Below are 22,276 nucleotides of genomic sequence, written 5' to 3' on the forward strand. Positions count from 1 at the left end.
AACTACGGGTTCAAAACATCAAAATCCTTACTAGCCTAATGTTATTTTCCTTTACTTAGTATGGAATAAAGCCTACTACTAGTAGTACATTTAACGAAGTGCCTTTTAATATATACCACATGGACATTTCTATAAATAAGTTTTTTTATATGAATCAAAACAATTATCTGCATTTTGACATGTCCCTCGTCATATTTTTGCAACTTTCCTGGGAAGATCTAACCACAACACTTCTTCAAGTTTTCACCATCATTGTAAAGCCCTAGTTATGTTGTTGCTTTGATTGTCCTTTCTGAAGATGATTATTTATTTAATATAATTAGTGATTCATTTAATCGTGTTTATCATTCTTAAGGTCAACCCTGTTACGTCAACTGAACTCTCATTTTATTTAATATAGTAAAACTATATTCCTTTATTTACATTTTTTTTTTTAAGAAACATTGAAATATAAGTCAAATTATAGTATTTATTCTTCTTTTCTGGTTGTTTAGTGATGGAAAACTAAGCATAACACCCTGTTACTAATAGACGAGCTAGAAATGTTTTAATGTAAAAAAAATTTGAAGCTTGCATTGAATTGCCCTTCCCTGTTGCACAAAGCTTCCCTTCTCCATATCACAAGGGCTAATTAATGGCTAATTAAGATGGAAACTTCAACCCTGTTACGGTCAACCGTTACTTTAATGGCACGTTATTGGCATGTACTATAGACTTGTTGTTACCCCCTTGAGATGATAAAAGATTAGAGGTCGACCGATTACGATTTTTCGATACCGATTATTGGAGGACAAAAAAAGCCAATACCGATTAAAAAAAATCGGCCAATTTTTTATTTATTTATTTATTTGTAATAATGACAATTACAACAATACTGAATGAACACTTTTATTTTAACTTAATACACAAATAAAATAAATGTAGCCTCAAATAATGAAACATGTTCAATTTGGTTTAAATAATGCAAAAACAGTGTTGGAGAAGAAAAAGCTAGTTTAAGTTCCTTGCTCAGAACATGAGAACATATGAAAGCTGGTGGTTCCTTTTAACATGAGTCTTCAATATTCCCAGGTAAGAAGTTTTAGGTTGTAGTTATTATAGGAATTATAGGACTATTTCTCTCTATACCATTTGTATTTCATTAACCTTTGACTATTGGATGTTCTTATAGGCACTTTAGCATTACCAGTGTAACAGTATAGCTCCCGTCCCTCTCCTCGCCCCTACCTGTGCTCGAACCAGGAACACAACAACAGCCACCCTCGAAGCATTGTTACCCATCGCTCCACAAAAGCCATGGCCCTTGCCGGGGAACAAGGGGAACAACTACTTCAAGGTCTCAGAGTGAGTGATGTCACCGATTGAAATGCTATAAGTGCGCACCCTGCTAACTAGCTAGCCATTTCACATCGGTTACACCAGCCTGATCTCAGAAGTTGATAGGCTTGAAGTCATAAACAGTTCAATGCTTGAAGCACAGCTAAGAGCTGCTGTCAAACACACGAAAGTGCTGTTTGAAATATTGCTTACGAGCCTGCTGCTGCCTACCACCGCTCAGTTAGACTGCTCTATAAAATATCAAATCAGACTTAATTATAACATAATAACACACAGAAATATGAGCCACAGGTCATTAATATGGTCAAATCCAGAAACTATCATTAAACATTTTTTTTTTGTTTAAATTATTCTTTCAGTGAAATATGGAACCGTTCCATATTTTATCTAACGGGTGGCATCCATAAATCTAAATATTCCTGTTACATTGCACAACCTTCAATGTTATGTCATAATTACATAAAATTCTGGCAAATTAGTTTGCAACGAGCCAGGCGGCCCAGAGAAGTGACAATTTCCCTAGTTAAAATAAATTCATGTTAGCAGGCCATATTAACTAAATATGAGGTTTAAAAATATATACTTGTGTATTGATTTTAAGAAAGGCGTTGATGTTTATGGTTAGGTACACAGAATGCTTTTTTCATGAATGCGCTTGTTAAATCACCCGTTTGGTGAAGTAGGCTGTGATTCAATGATAAATTAACAGGCACCGCATCGATTATATGCAACGCAGGACAAGCTAGATAAACTAGTAATATCATCAACCATGTGTAGTTAACTAGTGATTATGTTAAGATAGATTGTTTTTTATAAGATACGTTTAATGCTAGCTAGCACTTTACCTTGGCTCCTTGCTGCGCTCGCATAACAGGTAGTCGGTCGGCCACGATCGGTGTCCAAAAATGCAGATTACCGATTGTTATGAAAACTTGAAATCGGCCGTTCCGATTAATCGGTCGACCTCTATAAAACATCTTTATGAAGTGTGCTCTTAATGACAGACCGTTATATATTTTTATTTTACCAAGTTACGCTACCCAAAATGTACTCTATTCGTGGAACGACCCGCCTATCTTAGCATACATTATTACACGACAGCATAATAGCACGTACATAGAGGTCTATACTTAGTGAACACACTTCTTACTTTCACCTCAAGAATTCCTGCTATGCAGCCATTCCAATTCAGTTGTTTGAAAAAAAATAGTTGTATGAATGGTGTCACATGCCGGGAGTACCTCTGGCTGTAGTCATGGTCAGGAAACCATCTGGCCTGGCTGTATATTATGTTGTGTGTCTGCCTGGCCTGCAGTCTTCCCCTCTCTCCTGGGGGATTCGAAACCCTCTGCAGCAGCAGATCACAGACAAGGCCTCGCGTCAACTCAGAGGAAAACATAGTTTGGTCTGAGCTGCAGTCTGCAGACATTCTGGGCTGTGTGCAGGAGGGTAACCAAGGCTGCCTCTAAGCCACAGAGATCTGCAGTGTAGCCAAGTGTCATTTCAGAAAGCTTCAATGTCCAAAGTTAAGTATACAATCTCAGGTCAAAAGAATGGAGTCTTCATAATGAAACAGCAGGGTAAAAATACAGGCAAAATGGCTGAAAGAAGTCATAGCCAACAGTCCCTAAAAGGGAAAGAGCTGACCAGATGGATCAAAGCAAAGAGTCTGTGCAAAATATTTTTGCTAGTACGACTGTGTGGCTTATCCTGCCCAGAAACCTGACCAAAACACAAATGAAAGACTCAAATCATGGACACTCTTACTGACAGTTGTGGCTGCTTCACGCAATGTATTGTTGTCTCTACCTTCTTGTCTTTGTGGTTTGTCTGTGCACAATAATGTTTGTACCATGTTTTGTGCAGCTACAATATTGTGCAGCTACCATATTGTGCTGCTGCCATGTTGTTGTCATGTGGTGTTGCTACCATGCTGTGTTGTCGTCTTAGGACTATCTTTATGTAGTGTTGTGGTGTCTCGTCGTGATATGTGTTTTGTCCTATATTTTTTATATCAGTCCCCGTCCCCACAGGAGGCTATTTGCCAGGCCATCATTGTAATTAAAAATAATGTAAATAGGGCAATGCCTACATTAGTGCGATGTCGTCATATTTCACACTAAGAAATGTGATATCAGGCATCTTCCTGTGTGATGATATCTATCATGAGGTAGCACGCAACAGCAAGTGTCCATGTGTGTTTACCTCCTGCTTGCTCTCCCATTTGCTGCACAATGTAGCTCGTAGTATTACAACACTTGGCCCATGCAGAGTGCAACTTATAGCACAGCACAGCACAGGGCAGGCAGGAGCTTCTCTGGCATGGAATCCTACTGCAGCTTTATTTATGACAAAGACTTCAAAGAAATAGGGAAATTAAGGTAGCAAGTACTGCACAGAAAATGGCAATGAGGCCAGAAAAGTGAAGATAGGGAATTGCATTATATCAAGCAGTCTAGCTGTAGGCAACAGCATAGGGACAAATGATTCAACTTCTTTGGAGCCACAAAAGTCACCATACCCTGACCTGTCAAGAGCTAGAGCAAGCTAGCCACAGAGGCTGTGGCTAGGGCTGGACGGTATACCATATTTTATGATATACCGGTATTGATGCAGGGACCGGTTCAGGTTTTTACTTTACCTTCTAGAACGGTATTTGAATGTTGGTTTGTTAAATGTGATACACCATGTGTAATGTCAATTTTTATAGTTTACTTCGCTACTTGAGTCATCTCTCTCCGCTCTTTCTCTCCGTGCCGCTTTCCACACAGTCCTAGCCATGGCCCGTCACTCGAGGAGAGCATTTGATGTTCCTCGACCATGAGACACTTGCGTTCAGTCTGCATGGTCAATGCAGCACATGCAACAATGTTGATGACAACAACGCTGTTTTCACTTTGTGTCTTAATATAAATCCACTAGAGTTCTATGATGACACTATTAGTTTGTGTTTTTTACATCAGCAAACAGCTACTTTGTCTATTCTTATCAAGTTGCCCTAAATCTTGTGAGACGCTAATTGTTAGCTAGCTACTAAATGCACTGAGTAAGATCAAACATAACTAGCTAATACAGCCTGATACCAGTGATGGTCTAAATCAGCATGTTGTTTTTGCAACAGTATCTTCTAAATCAGAGGAATATGCAAAGCAAGAATATGTTAGCTACATGAAGTAGCTAAGAGAAAACATGCAATGTAGCCAAAGCTTATAGGGTCCCCTAGGAAACACTTACCAACACTTTAGTTCCTACCCTGTCACAATAACTCCTCCCTGGCATTTTAAACAATACTGTATTCAAAGTGCCCACTATTATATTCTAATTATAGAATTAGAATAGTCATTCTATTTCCATGATTCCAACAGTTTTGCTCTAATTCGCAATTGCAACATTTGGTTAAAAATAAGTCCTAGATTAACTGCCCATATTGTGCAGCCCTACGTGGCAGTGCGGAAATTATCTCAATTGAGCAGTGGTGTAAAGTACTTAAGTAAAAATCCTTTCAAGTACTACTTAAGTAATTTTTTGGTATCTGTACTTTACTATTTTTGACAACTTTTACTTCACTATATATTCCTAAAGAAAATACTGTACTTTTTAACTCCATACATTTTCCCTGACACCTAAAAGTACTCGTTACATGAATGCTTAGCTGGACAGGAAAATAGTCCAATTCACGCACTTGTCAAGATAACATCCCTGGTCATCTACTGCCTCTGATCTGGAGGACTCACTAAACACAAATGCTTTGTTTGTAAATGATGTCTGAGTGTTGGATCGTGCCCCTGGCTATCCGTAAATTGAAAAATAACAAGAAAATGGTGCCATCTGCTTTGCTTAATATAAGGAATTTGAAATTATTTATACTTTTAATACTTAAACATTTGATACTTATTTACTCAAGTAGTACTTTACTAGGTGACTTTCACTTGAGTAATGTTCTATTCTATCTATTCTGTTCTATCTATCTATATCTTTACTTTTACTCAAGTATGACAATTGGATACTTTTTCCACCATTGCAATTGAGTGCAGGAAATGTAGAAATGATAAAAAAAAGTGCTGAAATGTCATTGAGTCTATGTGTTGCCACCCTAGTATCACTCACTACTCAAAGCACTAGTATCACTCACTACACATAAAGCACTAGTATCACTCACTACTCAAAGCACTAGTATCACTCACTACACATAAAGCACTAGTATCACTCACTACTCAAAGCACTAGTATCACTCACTACACATAAAGCACTAGTATCACTCACTACTCAAAGCACTAGTATCACTCACTACACATAAAGCACTAGTATCACTCACTACACATAAAGCACTAGTATCACTCACTACACATAAAGCACTAGTATCACTCACTACACATAAAGCACTAGTATCACTCACTACACATAAAGCACTAGTATCACTCACTACACATAAAGCACTAGTATCACTCACTACACATAAAGCACTAGTATCACTCACTACACATAAAGCACTAGTATCACTCACTACTCAAAGCACTAGTATCACTCACTACTCAAAGCACTAGTATCACTCACTACACATAAAGCACTAGTATCACTCACTACTCAAAGCACTAGTATCACTCACTACTCAAAGCACTAGTATCACTCACTACACATAAAGCACTAGGATCACTCACTACTCAAAGCACTAGGATCACTCACTACTCAAAGCACTAGGATCACTCACTACTCAAAGCACTAGGATCACTCACTACTCAAAGCACTAGGATCACTCACTACTCAAAGCACTAGGATCACTCACTACACATAAAGCACTAGTATCACTCACTACACATAAAGCACTAGTATCACTCACTACTCAAAGCACTAGTATCACTCACTACTCAAAGCACTAGGATCACTCACTACACATAAAGCACTAGGATCACTCACTACTCAAAGCACTAGGATCACTCACTACTCAAAGCACTAGGATCACTCACTACTCAAAGCACTAGGATCACTCACTACTCAAAGCACTAGGATCACTCACTACTCAAAGCACTAGGATCACTCACTACTCAAAGCACTAGGATCACTCACTACTCAAAGCACTAGGATCACTCACTACACAAAGCACTAGGATCACTCACTACACATAAAGCACTAGGATCACTCACTACACATAAAGCACTAGGATCACTCACTACTCAAAGCACTAGGATCACTCACTACTCAAATCACTAGGATCACTCACTACTCAAATCACTAGGATCACTCACTACTCAAAGCACTAGGATCACTCACTACTCAAAGCACTAGTATCACTCACTACTCAAAGCACTAGTATCACTCACTACTCAAAGCACTAGGATCACTCACTACTCAAAGCACTAGGATCACTCACTACTACACATAAAGCACTAGGATCACTCACTACTACACATAAAGCACTAGGATCACTCACTACTCAAAGCACTAGGATCACTCACTACTCAAAGCACTAGGATCACTCACTACTCAAAGCACTAGGATCACTCACTACTCATTAAGCACTAGGATCACTCACTACTCATTAAGCACTAGGATCACTCACTACTCATTAAGCACTAGGATCACTCACTACTCATTAAGCACTAGGATCACTCACTACTCATTAAGCACTAGGATCACTCACTACTCATTAAGCACTAGGATCACTCACTACTCATTAAGCACTAGGATCACTCACTACTCATTAAGCACTAGGATCACTCACTACTCATTAAGCACTAGGATCACTCACTACTCAAAGCACTAGGATCACTCACTACTCAAAGCACTAGGATCACTCACTACTCAAAGCACTAGGATCACTCACTACTCATTAAGCACTAGGATCACTCACTACTAATTAAGCACTAGGATCACTCACTACTCATTAAGCACTAGGATCACTCACTACTCAAAGCACTAGGATCACTCACTACTCAAAGCACTAGGATCACTCACTACTCATTAAGCACTAGGATCACTCACTACTCAAAGCACTAGGATCACTCACTACTCAAAGAACTAGGATCACTCACTACTCATTAAGCACTAGGATCACTCATTAAGCAAATGTACAACTTTTATTATTCAAAACTAAAAATACAGTCAAATACTGTCCATTTTATTTTTTAAATACCGTGATTGAACATTTTGGCCACATTGCCCAGCCCAAGCTGTGACAGGTGGCCAATGTGGAATCAATTCTATCATATCCAGGCATATCAACAACCACCACCATCACAGCTGACACCCTGTGAGGATGATGGCACTTCCTCACCTAAAGACTCATACATTCCCCATTGTGTGTGAATGTTAATTTGTTAAAGGACCCTGTTTTTCAGTCATTTTTCATGTCCTTCCAGTCAAACATTTAGTCTGCTACAGTTAAGTGTGTAAGTATATATGTGAGGAATGTGTGTTGAGTCAGGAATGTTGCCCCTCCAACCAAACTGAGTTGGTTGAGCAGAAGGGTTTATGTGTTTGTGGGAGAGAGGCAGTGTGAGTTGCTGAAAACAAGGACAGAGGAGAGCATAAATCTTACCTTTTTGAACTTATATCCTGATTTTAACTGTTGTATTTATCCATTTATTCAAATAAATTCTCTATTTGAGTAAAACTGTTCCTGACTTCAAGAAGCCTTTATGTGCACAAGGAAACATACATCTTTGTCAAACCCCCCCCCCCACTCTATTCGGGAACTCTAACAAGAATAAAAATATATATTTTTTACAGTGTAAGTAGGCTACAACAAGCTGCTAATCCATCAACTGACTTCCTGTCAGGTTTTCTGGAGCTGCTTGTTAAGACATGCTAACATTCGATGATTGTAAAGCCTTCTCTTCAGCACAAGCATACAGGCAGTAGCATGTGCCACAAAAATGTGCCACTGCACTGCAGCAGAAAGTGGGGTGGAGCATTTCTGATCAAAAACAGTATTTCCTCTGCCTTAACTAGGCTGTACAGCTGCAATAGAAGGCACCAAATCTCAAACCCCATCTACAGTGGCAGTTTGACAATAACAATACAGCTCAAAATGAAAGCCTCCTGGCTAATATGGCTCCAGATAACTGACTAACAAATCCATTCCAGGTCAAACTGTTATTTAAAGTCAGCAACCTAAAAGCATAAATCTCGCTGGGGGCTCCAAATCAACCCACGCAAGTCAGTGTGCTGAACACTGCTAGCCTACTAGATAAAGGTTAAGTCTACAACCCAAGTCAGTGTGCTGAACACTGCTAGCCTACTAGATAAAGGTTAAGTCTACAACCCAAGTCAGTGTGCTGAACACTGCTAGCCTACTAGATAAGGGTTAAGTCTACAGCCCAAGTTAGTGTGCTGAACACTGCTAGCCTACTAGATAAGGGTTAAGTCTACAACCCAAGTGTGTGATGGTGGTGGTTAAAATGTTACTTTTAGGCCGTTGTTTTGGGTATTTGAAAATACTAGTGGGTCTACATTCCAGAACTCCAGCCCAGTGCTTCTTCAGAAAACACTGCCATTATGAAAACAATGACGATGTTTATCACCTGTTATTCTCACTCACACCCTCTTTTTCATTTGGTTTGCAAACGTTCTGGGTCTGGAGATCAGGTATTTACATACTAGACTACCTTTTCAAAAGCTTTAAGTTATGTAACACTCTCTCTGTACGTGTGCCTGTAGAAGATTGAACACGCACTTGCCCTCTGGAACATTCCACTTCACTGCCAGTGTGTAATTACTGTTTCCCATCCTGACTCCAGGATGCCCAACCAGGCTTACTGTAGTAGGCAGTAGTCTGTAGTAGTCTGTAGTAGTCAACCCTCTCCAGGCACCGAGCCTCTTCATCACACAAACGCCACGAGCTAGTTAAACTGTTGCTGAGCACAGACACTAACCTATACATTATGCATGTGGCTAGCTAGGCCACATTCAATGAATGTCTCACCACCAACAGGTCCAGAAAAAACACTAAACCGTATAATGTTTTACCCCAAATACAATCTCTTTTGGAGATGGGTCACTGTGATAGCCAAACATGTTGTATCACTGCATGACTGGGCCCCTGTCCAAGCCTTTACCCAGTCTGGCCTCAATGCATGATGTCAAATCAAAGACTTTTCAAGTAGAGGCACAATTACCGTAAGTGGTATAGAATAGACTTACTTACAGAAGTCAGGCCGAGAGTGGTCTTCAAAGATATTGTTATTCATTTCTAAACATCTCAATTGTTTCAGGAATAGGCCTACATTAGTTAAGGGCCCCTTAGACAGGAAGCATGGCACTACATGATAAATTATGAATTCCACAAGTTCAACATCAACACTGTTCAAGTGTATAAACAGTGATGATAAAATGATGGGCAGGCACATAAGTAGCCGTCAGCTGTATAAATATGACATGACAATGCGTGATCCATACCCACCAAAAAGGGAACGCCAGAAGAGACTCGTTAGGACATTCCCAATCAGTCAATTCGCAATCAACACAGCTAACATTTCCATAAATCTAGGGTCTCATCCTGTCAAAAACGAACAATGAATAGGCTAGGTCTAGTCTGCTATTGTAGCTGACATGAGGCTTAGGCACCTATATGATGTTCCTTATATTTTTGCAAAGTCCCAAAAATGCTCAGTGCCATGTAGTTTAGTTTAAACAAAATCTATGACAATCCTTTCACATATTCCGTTTTGTTCTGACACTGAATGCTGTGGCAAAACTAGTGAAGATGAGTGAAAAATGTTTTGACTGACTTGTCAATAGGGTAACAAAACAAACTCACTACGAAGATGCACGACTCCCTGACTTGCAAGTGTACCGTGACCACCCGAGGACAGAGCTTAATGGAGATTGCATACCCTAACTATTCTCAGCATGGCTACATTTAGAGCCAGCACAATTCCTAAATACAGGAATGGTAGAGGAGGTTCTAGAACACTGATAACGCAACAAATGTCTACAATGTGTCCAATTTTGATCACATTGTGTATGGAGTATTGTATGAAAATACACATGCTGGTTGGTATATGGGCTGAATGATGAAATCTGTGTCATAACGTTCAGAACTTTCTGAATTATATTTACATACCTGACACACCATTATCAATATGATGGTGGTCTGAGCTGGCTTGTACCCTCCAGCTTTCCCTCAGGAGGCATAAGCATGCAATCCACAAGGTCAACGATTTGCTGAAATCCATAATGGAGGTTTGCTAGGAAGAGGATGGAGAGGAAACGTTAAGAGAGACATCACGCATTAATACCTACAAATGTTAGCTACTAGCCTAGTGATTTTACTATGCAAACTTCAGATTTCAAACAATGACACTGCATGATTATTACAATCTAAAAGGACTTAAGCATCAAATGAGATCATATCAGAGCTTTACAAGCCAAATATCATCAGACATAGTATAGAAGTCACATAGGGCTAAGTCAGATAACACAGGCTCTCACAAAAATCAGTGGTTGGCTAATGCTAATCCATAACACTAATAGCAAACAATTTCACCTTCAATAAAATAATTATATTACATTACACGCCTATATTAGCTGCACATGGATAACAAGCAATCATAGCTAACGTTACCCGTCAGTAGCTAAATACATGTCTGGCTAACCAACGTTATAAAAACAAAAAAGTGACAGCTGGGAGCTTGACAGCCCGGCCTGAATAGCTATCATAATCAAGTAAGTCGTTCCATGATTTTCTAGGTAGCCATTAAATGTATAGTAACTAGTTAGTTACCTTTCAATACTTTTGCATTGGATGCTTTTCTTATTACAACTATTGTGGGTTACCGTAGACTCAAAGGCACGCCATCAATCGTAGGTCCATACTCCAAAAAGAAACCCATTTGTATTCCATGGATAAAGAGAGAAGTTAGCTGGCTAACTAGCTAGTTGGCTGTCATATCTGCATATGACAGATGACTTTCCGCTCTGTTTAGCCAGCTGACCTTAGGTAGCTAGCTAGCCAGCCAGCAATGCGCAGACAATCCAATGCAACGGCCGAGGTGGTCGACTAAAAGATACTTGGAGGTCGACAAACAGACACTTGGATAAAGCCAGCTAGCTAACGTTATGGTCAGGGCCGCTTCTTCGGGTAGCTCACCACCGCAACAAGAACAGCAGCCTTCAGACCACTGTCAGCAGCTAGGAAGATGGCTAAACCGATAAATCATCGCACACGAACTAGCTACAGTGATAGAACGCGAGCAACTTAGCAACCCCGTCCTTTTACGTCAATTTACTGGATAAAATACACTCAAGTAAGAAAAAAAGTATTTATGATTGATTCAAACACAGAGCGGTCGTAATGCACTAGCTACATGTCCGCTACAGCCGGTTTCCCCCACACACAAAAAAAATTTCTTCAGACTGGGTTGCTTCACCCATGTGAATCCAGAAATATTAACGAATCACTTCCTGTTCAGTTTTTTTTTTATCATCCTTCAAAATATTTTTTTAGCCCTGTAAACGGTGTAAATGAATTATTGAATAAAAAATATATCCGGATATCTAATTATGTCTAATTATGTTATTATATATTTAAGCAATAAGGCCCGTCGTTCGTAAGAACAGCCCTAAGCCGAAGTATATTGGCCAGATATCACAAACCCCCGAGGTGCCTAATTTGTATTATAAACTGGGTACCAACGTAATTTTTGCAGTAAAAATACATGATTTGTCATACCCGTAGTATATGGTCTGAAATACCACGGCTGTCAGCCAATCAGTATTCAGGGTATGACAAACATGTATTTGTACTGCTCTAATTACGTTAGTAACCAGTTTATTAAATCAATAAGTCACCTCGGGGGTTTGTGATATATGGCCAGTGTACCACCGCTAAGGGTTGTATCCAGGCACTACACGCTGCGTCGTAGGTAATAACAACAGCCCTTAGCCTCTGTACACTGCTCAAAAAAATAAAGGGAACACTAAAATAACACATCCTAGAACTGAATGAATGAAATATTCTTATTAAATACTTTTTTTCTTTACATAGTTGAATGTGCTGACAACAAAATCACACAACAATTATCAATGGAAATCAAATTTATCAATGCATGGATGTCTGGATTTGGAGTTACACTCAAAATTAAAGTGGAAAACCATACTACAGGCTGATTCAACTTTGATGTAATGTCCTTAAAACAAGTCAAAATGAGGCTCAGTAGTGTGTGTGGCCTCCACGTGCCTGTATGACCTCCCTACAACGCCTGGGCATGATCCTGATGAGGTGGCGGATGTTCTCCTGAGGGATCTCCTCCCAGACCTGGACTAAAGCATCCGCCAACTCCTGGACAGTCTGTGGTGCAACGTGGCGTTGGTGGATGGAGAGAGACATGATGTCCCAGATGTGCTCAATTGAATTCAGGTCTGGGGAACGGGCGGGCCAGTCCATAGCATCAATACCTTCCTCTTGCAGGAACTGCTGACACACTCCAGCCACATGAGGTCTAGCATTGTCTTGCATTAGGAGGAACCCAGGGCCAACCGCACCAGCATATGGTCTCACAAGGGGTCTGAGGATCTCATCTCGGTACCTAATGGCAGTCAGGCTACCTCTGGCGAGCACATGGAGGGCTGTGCGGCCTGGATGACACATCAATGCGAGCTGTGGCAAGAAGGTTTGCTGTGTCTGTCAGCATAGTGTCCAGAGCATGGAGACGCTACCAGGACTGACCCACCGCCAAACCGGTCATGCTGGAGGATGTTGCAGGCAGCAGAACGTTCTCCACGGCGTCTCCAGACTCTGCCACGTCTGTCACGCGTGCTCAGTGTGAACCTGCTTTCATCTGTGAAGAGCACAGGGCGCCAGTGGCGAATTTGCCAATCTTGGTGTTCTCTGGCAAACGCCAAACGTCCTGCACGGTGTTGGGCTGTAAGCACAACCCCCACCTGTGGACGTCGGGCCCTCATACCACCCTCATAGAGTCTGTTTCTGACCGTTTGAGCCGACACATGCACATTTGTGGCCTGCTGGAGGTCATTTTGCAGGGCTCTGGCAGTGCTCCTCCTGCTCCTCCTTGCACAAAGGCGGAGGTAGCGGTCCTGCTGCTGGGTTGTTGCCCTCCTACGGCCTCCTCCACGTCTCCTGATGTACTAGCCTGTCTCCTGGTAGCGTCTCCATGCTCTGGACACTATGCTGACAGACACAGCAAACCTTCTTGCCACAGCTCGCATTGATGTGTCATCCTGGATGAGCTGCACTACCTGAGCCACTTGTGTGGGTTGTAGACTCTGTCTCATGCTACAACTAGAGTGAAAGCACCGCCAGCATTCAAAAGTGACCAAAACATCAGCCAGGAAGCATAGGAACTGAGAAGTGGTCTGTGGTCACCACCTGCAGAACCACTCCTTTATTGGGGGTGTCTTACTAATTGCCTATAATTGCCACCTGTTGACTATTCCATTTGCACAACAGCATGTGAAATGTATTGTCAATCAGTGTTGCTTCCTAAGTGGACAGTTTGATTTCACAGAAGTGTGATTGACTTGGAGTTACATTGTGTTGTTTAAGTGTTCCCTTTATTTTTTTGAGCAGTGTTTATTGGCTATATGCCACACCTAGATAGCCTAGTGGTTGGAGCATTGGGCCAGTAACTGAAAGGTTGCTTGATCGAGTCCCCGATACATTTGTATGCTACGTTTGTAGCAATATCAACGCAGGACATGTTTTTATGGAAATCTCCTACTGTAGGTCACAGCCTTATTGTTGCTAGCTGGCTTCACACAAAAGTAAATTCGTTGAGATTTTTGAGACATAGAGATAGATAGAGAACTCTAGCGCCCAAATGACATTTTAGCACAGGCAGAGCCATTGAGGATTTTCACCATTTTGAAGTAGTCGACTGGGTGGGACTTCGTATGGGTTAAGGAATGATCACATAATTCCATCCAGGTCACCAGGAAGGATCAGCCAATGAATAATACCTGTAAGGAAACATTCCATAACTGCGGCAGTAATTCAAACAACACACTCTAGGTGGCAGTGTGCACTCATTCAATTTGTTTGCCAACTCATACAAGTACAAAGAACACAAATATAAGCGCAAAATGTAGTGTTGGTCCCATGTTTCATGAGCTGAAATAAAAGATCCCAGAAATGTTCTATACAAAGAAAAAAATCATTTTGTGCAGGAATGTATTTACACCCCTGTTCGTGGGCATTTTTCCTTTAACAAGATAATCCTTCCACCTGACAGGTGTGGCACATTAAGAAGCGGATTAAACAGCATGATCATTACACTGGTGCACCTTGTGCTGGGGGACAATAAAAGGCCTCTCTAAAATGTGCAGTTTTTTCACACAACACAATGCCACAGATGTCTCAAGTTTTGAGGGAGCGTGCAATTGGCATGCTGACTGCAGGAATGTTCACCAGAGTTGTTGCCAGAGAATTAAATGTTAATTTCACTACCATAAGCCACCTCTAACGTTGTTTTAGAGAATTTGGCAGTATGTTCAACTGGCCTCACAACCGCAGACCACGTGTAACCACGCCAGCTCTGGACCTTTACATCCGGCTTCTTCACCTGTGGGATCATCTGAGACCAGCCACCTGGACAACTGATGAAACTGTGGGATCGTCTGAGACCAGCCACCTGGACAACTGATGAAACTGTGGGATCATCTGAGACCAGCCACCTGGACAACTGATGAAACTGTGGGATCATCTGAGACCAGCCACCTGGACTACTGATGAAACTGTGGGATCATCTGAGACCAGCCACCTGGACAACTGATGAAACTGTGGGATCATCTGAGACCAGCCACCTGAACAACTGATGAAACTGTGGGATCATCTGAGACCAGCCACCTGGACAACTGATGAAACTGTGGGATCATCTGAGACCAGCCACCTGGACAACTGATGAAACTGTGGGATCATCTGAGACCAGCCACCTGGACAACTGATGAAACTGTGGGATCATCTGAGACCAGCCACCTGGACAACTGATGAAACTGTGGGATCATCTGAGACCAGCCACCTGGACAACTGATGAAACTGTGGGATCATCTGAGACCAGCCACCTGGACAACTGATGAAACTGTGGGATCATCTGAGACCAGCCACCTGGACAACTGATGAAACTGTGGGATCATCTGAGACCAGCCACCTGGACAACTGATGAAACTGTGGGATCATCTGAGACCAGCCACCTGGACAACTGATGAAACTGTGGGATCATCTGAGACCAGCCACCCGGACTACTGATGAAACTGTGGGATCATCTGAGACCAGCCAGCCGGACTACTGATGAAACTGTGGGTTCATCTAAGACCAGCCACCTGGACTACTGATGAAACTGTGGGATCATCTGAGACCAGCCACCCGGACTACTGATGAAACTGTGGGATCATCTGAGACCAGCCACCTGGACAACTGATGAAACTGTGGGATCATCTGAGACCAGCCACCTGGACAACTGATGAAACTGTGGGATCATCTGAGACCAGCCACCTGGACAACTGATGAAACTGTGGGATCATCTGAGACCAGCCACCTGGACAACTGATGAAACTGTGGGATCATCTGAGACCAGCCACCTGGACAACTGATGAAACTGTGGGATCATCTAAGACCAGCCACCTGGACAACTGATGAAACTGTGGGATCGTCTGAGACCAGCCACCTGGACAACTGATGAAACTGTGGGATCGTCTGAGACCAGCCACCTGGACAACTGATGAAACTGTGGGATCGTCTGAGACCAGCCACCTGGACAACTGATGAAACTGTGGGATCGTCTGAGACCAGCCACCTGGACAACTGATGAAACTGTGGGATCGTCTGAGACCAGCCACCTGGACAACTGATGAAACTGTGGGATCATCTGAGACCAGCCACCTGGACAACTGATGAAACTGTGGGATCATCTGAGACCAGCCACCTGGACAACTGATGAAACTGTGGGATCATCTAAGACCAGCCACCTGGACAACTGATGAAACTGTGGGATCGTCTGAGACCAGCCACCTGGACAACTGATGAAACTGTGGGATCGTCTGAGACCAGCCACCTGGACAACTGATGAAACTGTGGGATCGTCTGAGACCAGCCACCTGGACAACTGATGAAACTGTGGGATCGTCTGAGACCAGCCACCTGGACAACTGATGAAACTGTGGGATCGTCTGAGACCAGCCACCTGGACAACTGATGAAACTGTGGGATCATCTGAGACCAGCCACCTGGACAGCTGATGAAACTGTGGGATCATCTGAGACCAGCCACCTGGACAGCTGATGAAACTGTGGGATCATCTAAGACCAGCCACCTGGACAACTGATGAAACTGTGGGATCATCTGAGACCAGCCACCTGGACAACTGATGAAACTGTGGGATCGTCTGAGACCAGCCACCTGGACAACTGATGAAACTGTGGGATCATCTGAGACCAGCCACCTGGACAACTGATGAAACTGTGGGATCATCTAAGACCAGCCACCTGGACAACTGATGAAACTGTGGGATCATCTGAGACCAGCCACCCGGACTACTGATGAAACTGTGGGATCATCTGAGACCAGCCACCTGGACAACTGATGAAACTGTGGGATCATCTGAGACCAGCCACCTGGACAACTGATGAAACTGTGGGATCATCTGAGACCAGCCACCTGGACTACTGATGAAACTGTGGGATCATCTAAGACCAGCCACCTGGACAACTGATGAAACTGTGGGATCGTCTGAGACCAGCCACCTGGACTACTGATGAAACTGTGGGATCGTCTGAGACCAGCCACCTGGACAACTGATGAAACTGTGGGATCGTCTGAGACCAGCCACCTGGACAACTGATGAAACTGTGGGATCATCTGAGACCAGCCACCTGGACTACTGATGAAACTGTGGGATCGTCTGAGACCAGCCACCTGGACAACTGATGAAACTGTGGGATCATCTAAGACCAGCCACCTGGACTACTGATGAAACTGTGGGATCGTCTGAAACCAGCCACCTGGACAACTGATGAAACTGTGGGATCATCTGAGACCAGCCACCTGGACAACTGATGAAACTGTGGGATCATCTAAGACCAGCCACCTGGACTACTGATGAAACTGTGGGATCGTCTGAGACCAGCCACCTGGACAACTGATGAAACTGTGGGATCATCTGAGACCAGCCACCCGGACTACTGATGAAACTGTGGGATCATCTGAGACCAGCCACCTGGACTACTGATGAAACTGTGGGATCATCTGAGACCAGCCACCTGGACAACTGATGAAACTGTGGGATCATCTGAGACCAGCCACCTGGACAACTGATGAAACTGTGGGATCATCTGAGACCAGCCACCTGGACAACTGATGAAACTGTGGGATCATCTGAGACCAGCCACCTGGACAACTGATGAAACTGTGGGATCATCTGAGACCAGCCACCTGGACTACTGATGAAACTGTGGGATCATCTGAGACCAGCCACCTGGACAACTGATGAAACTGTGGGATCATCTGAGACCAGCCACCTGGACAACTGATGAAACTGTGGGATCATCTGAGACCAGCCACCTGGACAGCTGATGAAACTGTGGGATCATCTGAGACCAGCCACCTGGACAACTGATGAAACTGTGGGATCATCTGAGACCAGCCACCTGGACAACTGATGAAACTGTGGGTTTGCACAACCAAAGAAGTTCTGCACAAACTGTCAGGAACCGTTTCAGGGAAGCTCAAGTATGTGCTCGTCTTCCTCACCAGGATCTTGACCTGACTGCAGTTCAGGGTTGTAACCTAACTCAGCGGGCAAATGCTAATTTTCAATGGCCACTGGTAAGCTGAGAAGTATATTCTTCACGGATGAATCTCGGTTTCAACAGTACCTTGCAGAATGTAGACAGCTTGTATGGCGTTGTGTGGGCAAGCGGTTTGATGATGTTAACGCTGTGAACAGAGTGCCCCATGGTGGCGATGGGGTTATGGTATAGTCAGACATACGCTACAGACAACAAATACAATAACATTTTAGCGATGGCAATTTGAATGCACAGACATACCTTGATGAGATCCTGAGGCCCATCGTCGTGCCATTCATCTGCTGCCATCACCTCATGTTTCAGCATTATTATGCACGGCCCCATGTCGCAAGGATCTGTACACAATTTCTGGTAGCTGAAAATGTCCCTGTTCTTCTATTATCTCCATACTCACTAGACAAGTCACACATTGAGCATGTTTGGGATGATCTGGATTGACGTATACGACAGCGTGTTCAAGTTCCCTCCAATATCCAGCAACTTCACACAGCCCTTGAAGAGGAGTGGGACAACATTCCACAGGCCACAATCAACAGTCTGATCAAGAAGATGTGTTGAGCTGCATGAGGCAAATGGTGGTCACACCAGATACTGACTGGTTTTCTGATCCGCCCCCACCTGATTTTAAAGGAATCTGTGACCAACAGATGCATATCTGCATTCCCAGTCGTGTGAAATCCATAGGATTAGGGCCTTTTCCAATTATTTAAAAGGACTGATTTCCTTATATGAACTGTAACTCAGTAAAATATTTGAAATGGTTGATATTTATGTTTTATATTTTTGTTCAATGTAGTTAAAGAAGAAAATGGACTACTTCAAAATGGAGATGGTCTCAATGGCACTGCCTGTGCTCTCAAAAGGACAGATACAATAAGGTGGTGTCTATCTAAATCTATGTAGGCTATCAGAACAAAGGAACAGTGGAGCTCATCGACTCATCAGTCCCACACAACTAAGCTCAAGTATGCCACCTTGAGGCTGTAGGCTACACAACACTAGCAATAAAAGGGCAGGAGATGTGTTGATGGGGGAAAAGAGGGGGGGCATCTTCTGATGGAACTGATGCCCCCCTTCAGAACAGATTTGAGCCTCAATGGGATAGGCCTTATCATGTAGGCCTTATCATGTAGGCCTTATCATGTAGGCCTTATCATGATAAATCCCAACGTCTTGTAATAAAGGTGTATGATACAACTTGATCTGATAATATACTGTATCATAAACTAATGCTAAATGATCAATTCTTAGTTTAAAGGCCCATTGCAGCCATGTTTATATCAATATCAAATCATTTCTGGGTAACAATTAAGTACCATATTTTAATCGTTTTCCATTAAATTTGAACAAAATAGCGTTTTTAGCAATAAAAATATTTCTCAAGCAAGAATTTTGCTAGGACTGTCTGGGAGTGGTCTGAGTGTGGAGGAGAAAACTGAAAAGTAGCTGTTATTGTCAGAGAGGTTTGGAACTCTTTTTGTTATTGGTCTATTAACCAATTTACCGCCTGGTGATGTCACCAGGCAAGCCAAAACTCCCGCCCATTGCAAACCTGAGGATTAGATGTTCTTTTGTAGAATATATTTTCAACCAGCAACAATTAGGAATAACACTGATCCCTTTTCTTCCCACTTCTACAGTTTCATCATCTGTTGTACAATATGATATAAAACACAGGAAACACTGAATTGTGTCTGCACTGGGCCTAACAACGATATGGTTATTCCTATTCTGTACATTTGAATGTCAAATAAGATAATTCATTGGGTAACAATTTTATTTAAAAATGCTGTTTAATATTCTACCAGCAACGTATACTTAAAACAATAGCTCAGGCTGTCGTGGTGGGGAGACAGTACACTTCCTCACAGTGCCATTATTTCTCGAGTGGCTTCCTCTTCAGCGAACACACACACTTCCTCCACTACAGCAACACTTTGCTTGACTGCTTTGACGCTCTCGGACAGATTGTAGGCTATATGTTCATACAAAACCTGCCATTAAAGATAGTATGTTTGGTGAGTCTGACTTGTTTTTTAACCTTTGCATGTTTTTGTTGTCAAAATGTTGTAATTATGTACTACTACTGTATAATAGATATGTGGGCTGTAACACATAATCCTACGGAAGCACTTGGGTGACGCACCATAAGGCGAGGTGGCCAACTGCCGGTATAATGTTGGTAGGCGCTATTCTATATCAAAACTCTGTAGGCCTACGATATGGCATGCGATGTTAAAATCCACAATTGCAATATTTATATGTGACAGTTATTTTGTGCTTCACTTAGCCCATTTAAAGTTATAACTGTCTCTGCTGACTATAGTGTCTCTTTTTCTTTTAAATGATGATAATGGAGAAAAACCTTTACTGTAATTTATGTTGAACTCTTTTTCTAATTTCAGGGTTAGTATTGGGCCCTTTTCTTAATAATCTAGGTGAATGAAATTAGAAATGTACACGATCAGAATGCTTATGGCCTTGTTGATGGCCTAAAATGAGTGAAAATCACCTATCATAGATATTCTGTGGATAGGCCAAAGGTATGCATCAGTGGTGGTAGGCATACAAAGGTTTATTGGATTTGATGAACTATCCCCAGTCAGTGTACAGAGAAGTACATTTCAGTGCTCCCAGGCTCGGGTCCCTGTAGACTGGGTTTAGCTATATTCACATTTTCTCCAACATTCTAAGAGAGCTGTGGGAAGAGTCCAGCTCTCCTCTCTCACAATTAATTACAATTACTGCATGTATTTCAAACTCCAGTCTCCACCCATATTTTGAAGTTTCAGTGTTCACACTTGAATTCATGGGGAACACAGGCCTTATGTACTGTAACTATAAATGAAGTAGGCCCACAGATTAACATAATGTTCAAGTTGAAATGAAAGCCAGTAGATTAACAAAGACTGATATAAATAGATAGTGTCAAACTGTACTGTGTAAATGAGGGTGTGAGAGTGATGTTCGTACCTGATAAAGTGTGAGAGCAATTTAAACCACAAACATCACTTTCAACAGTTTACATTTGTTGGGCCCTAGCCAGTGTCTCTCTTTTGGTGAACATTGTAGCCTAAAGTGCATTTCTCCCTGTGTTTCTCATGTCCAGGTGTCTGAGACAGTGAAGGCATCAGAATGCAGAGCATCAAGTGTGTGGTGGTAGGAGACGGTGCAGTGGGGAAGACCTGCCTCCTCATCTCCTACACCACCAACGCCTTCCCCAAGGAGTACATCCCCACTGTGTTTGACAACTACAGCGCCCAAGTGACTGTGGACAGCAGGACTATTAGCCTCAACCTGTGGGACACAGCAGGCCAGGAGGAGTACGACCGCCTGCGCACACTCTCCTACCCTCAGACCAACGTGTTTGTCATCTGCTTCTCTGTTGCCAGCCCCCCCTCCTTTGAGAACGTCAAGCACAAGTGGCACCCAGAGGTCACCCACCACTGTCCCAATACGCCCATTCTGCTGGTGGGCACCAAGAAGGACCTGCGCAATGACCCGGAGGTGTTGAAGAAGCTAAAGGATCAGAACCAGACGACCATCACCCAACAGCAGGGCATCGCCCTAGCCAGGCAGATCCAAGCCATCAAGTACCTTGAATGCTCTGCCCTCAACCAAGACGGAATCAAAGAGGTGTTCGCTGAGGGTGTGCGAGCCTTTCTCAACCCACAACCTGTCGCCACCAAGAAACCCTGTGTGCTATTGTAAAGGCAGTAGAGATACTATCACGTATGCAAATCAAACAGAACAATATTAATTAATTGAATGTGTGTAAACCATTGGAGTTGATTTTATTGTGAAATATGTTTTTGTTGTACTGCTGATAACAAACACTGCCATATCAAGACTTCCTTGAGACAAGGGGACCATTGAGGCAGAGGCATTGGCTCAAGATGGATGCCTCAAAACTGAGCCAATGTTACGTAGGCAAGAAGGGCCTGGGTCAAATGCTGTCTGTAAGAATCCTTACCTTTGTATATCCATTATTTTTCCCTCTTCCTTTATAGCAATTAACCAAAAAGACCTGAGACTTTCTGATGAGGAGATACATTCTGTCATTTATCAGTGCTTGTATTGTTGTCACATTTTGACATGTATGTTCTTTAAAAAAATAATTAAAAATATCAGGAATTTAAATATCCATACTCCCATAATTAATAGTAGTTGTTTTTTTTAA

The 22,276-nt window shown here is 42.5% G+C and overlaps 2 protein-coding genes across 7 annotated transcripts in view; one reads left to right on the plus strand and one right to left on the minus strand.

The window, feature by feature from the left end:
* Positions 1–11,961, minus strand: part of LOC110503167 (stromal interaction molecule 1) — a 57,865-nt gene extending 45,904 nt beyond the window's left edge. For 4 of the 6 annotated variants that reach the window (XM_021581520.3, XM_090218879.1, XM_090218883.1 and 1 more), the window contains exons 1-2: positions 11,060–11,961; positions 10,400–10,523 (exon numbers count right to left, since the gene is read on the minus strand). In XM_021581520.3, the coding sequence (XP_021437195.2) occupies positions 10,400–10,511 (112 nt within the window). In that variant the 5' untranslated portion in view covers positions 10,512–10,523; positions 11,060–11,961. The remainder of the gene's footprint in view (positions 1–10,399; positions 10,524–11,059) is intronic. The other 2 variants (XM_090218881.1, XM_090218880.1) reach the window with 2 other exon arrangements.
* Positions 11,962–19,676: 7,715 nt separating this feature from the next.
* On the plus strand, positions 19,677–22,253 carry LOC110503168 (rho-related GTP-binding protein RhoG). The gene is made up of 2 exons (XM_021581521.3): positions 19,677–20,114; positions 21,206–22,253. The coding sequence occupies exon 2, from the start codon at positions 21,232–21,234 to the stop codon at positions 21,805–21,807; it is 576 nt and encodes a 191-aa protein (XP_021437196.1). The 5' UTR covers positions 19,677–20,114; positions 21,206–21,231; the 3' UTR covers positions 21,808–22,253.
* Positions 22,254–22,276: the final 23 nt, after the last annotated feature.

Source organism: Oncorhynchus mykiss, chromosome 24, assembly GCF_057628025.1.
Source record: "Oncorhynchus mykiss isolate SJ-2025 chromosome 24, ASM5762802v1, whole genome shotgun sequence".
NCBI lineage: Eukaryota > Metazoa > Chordata > Actinopteri > Salmoniformes > Salmonidae > Oncorhynchus > Oncorhynchus mykiss.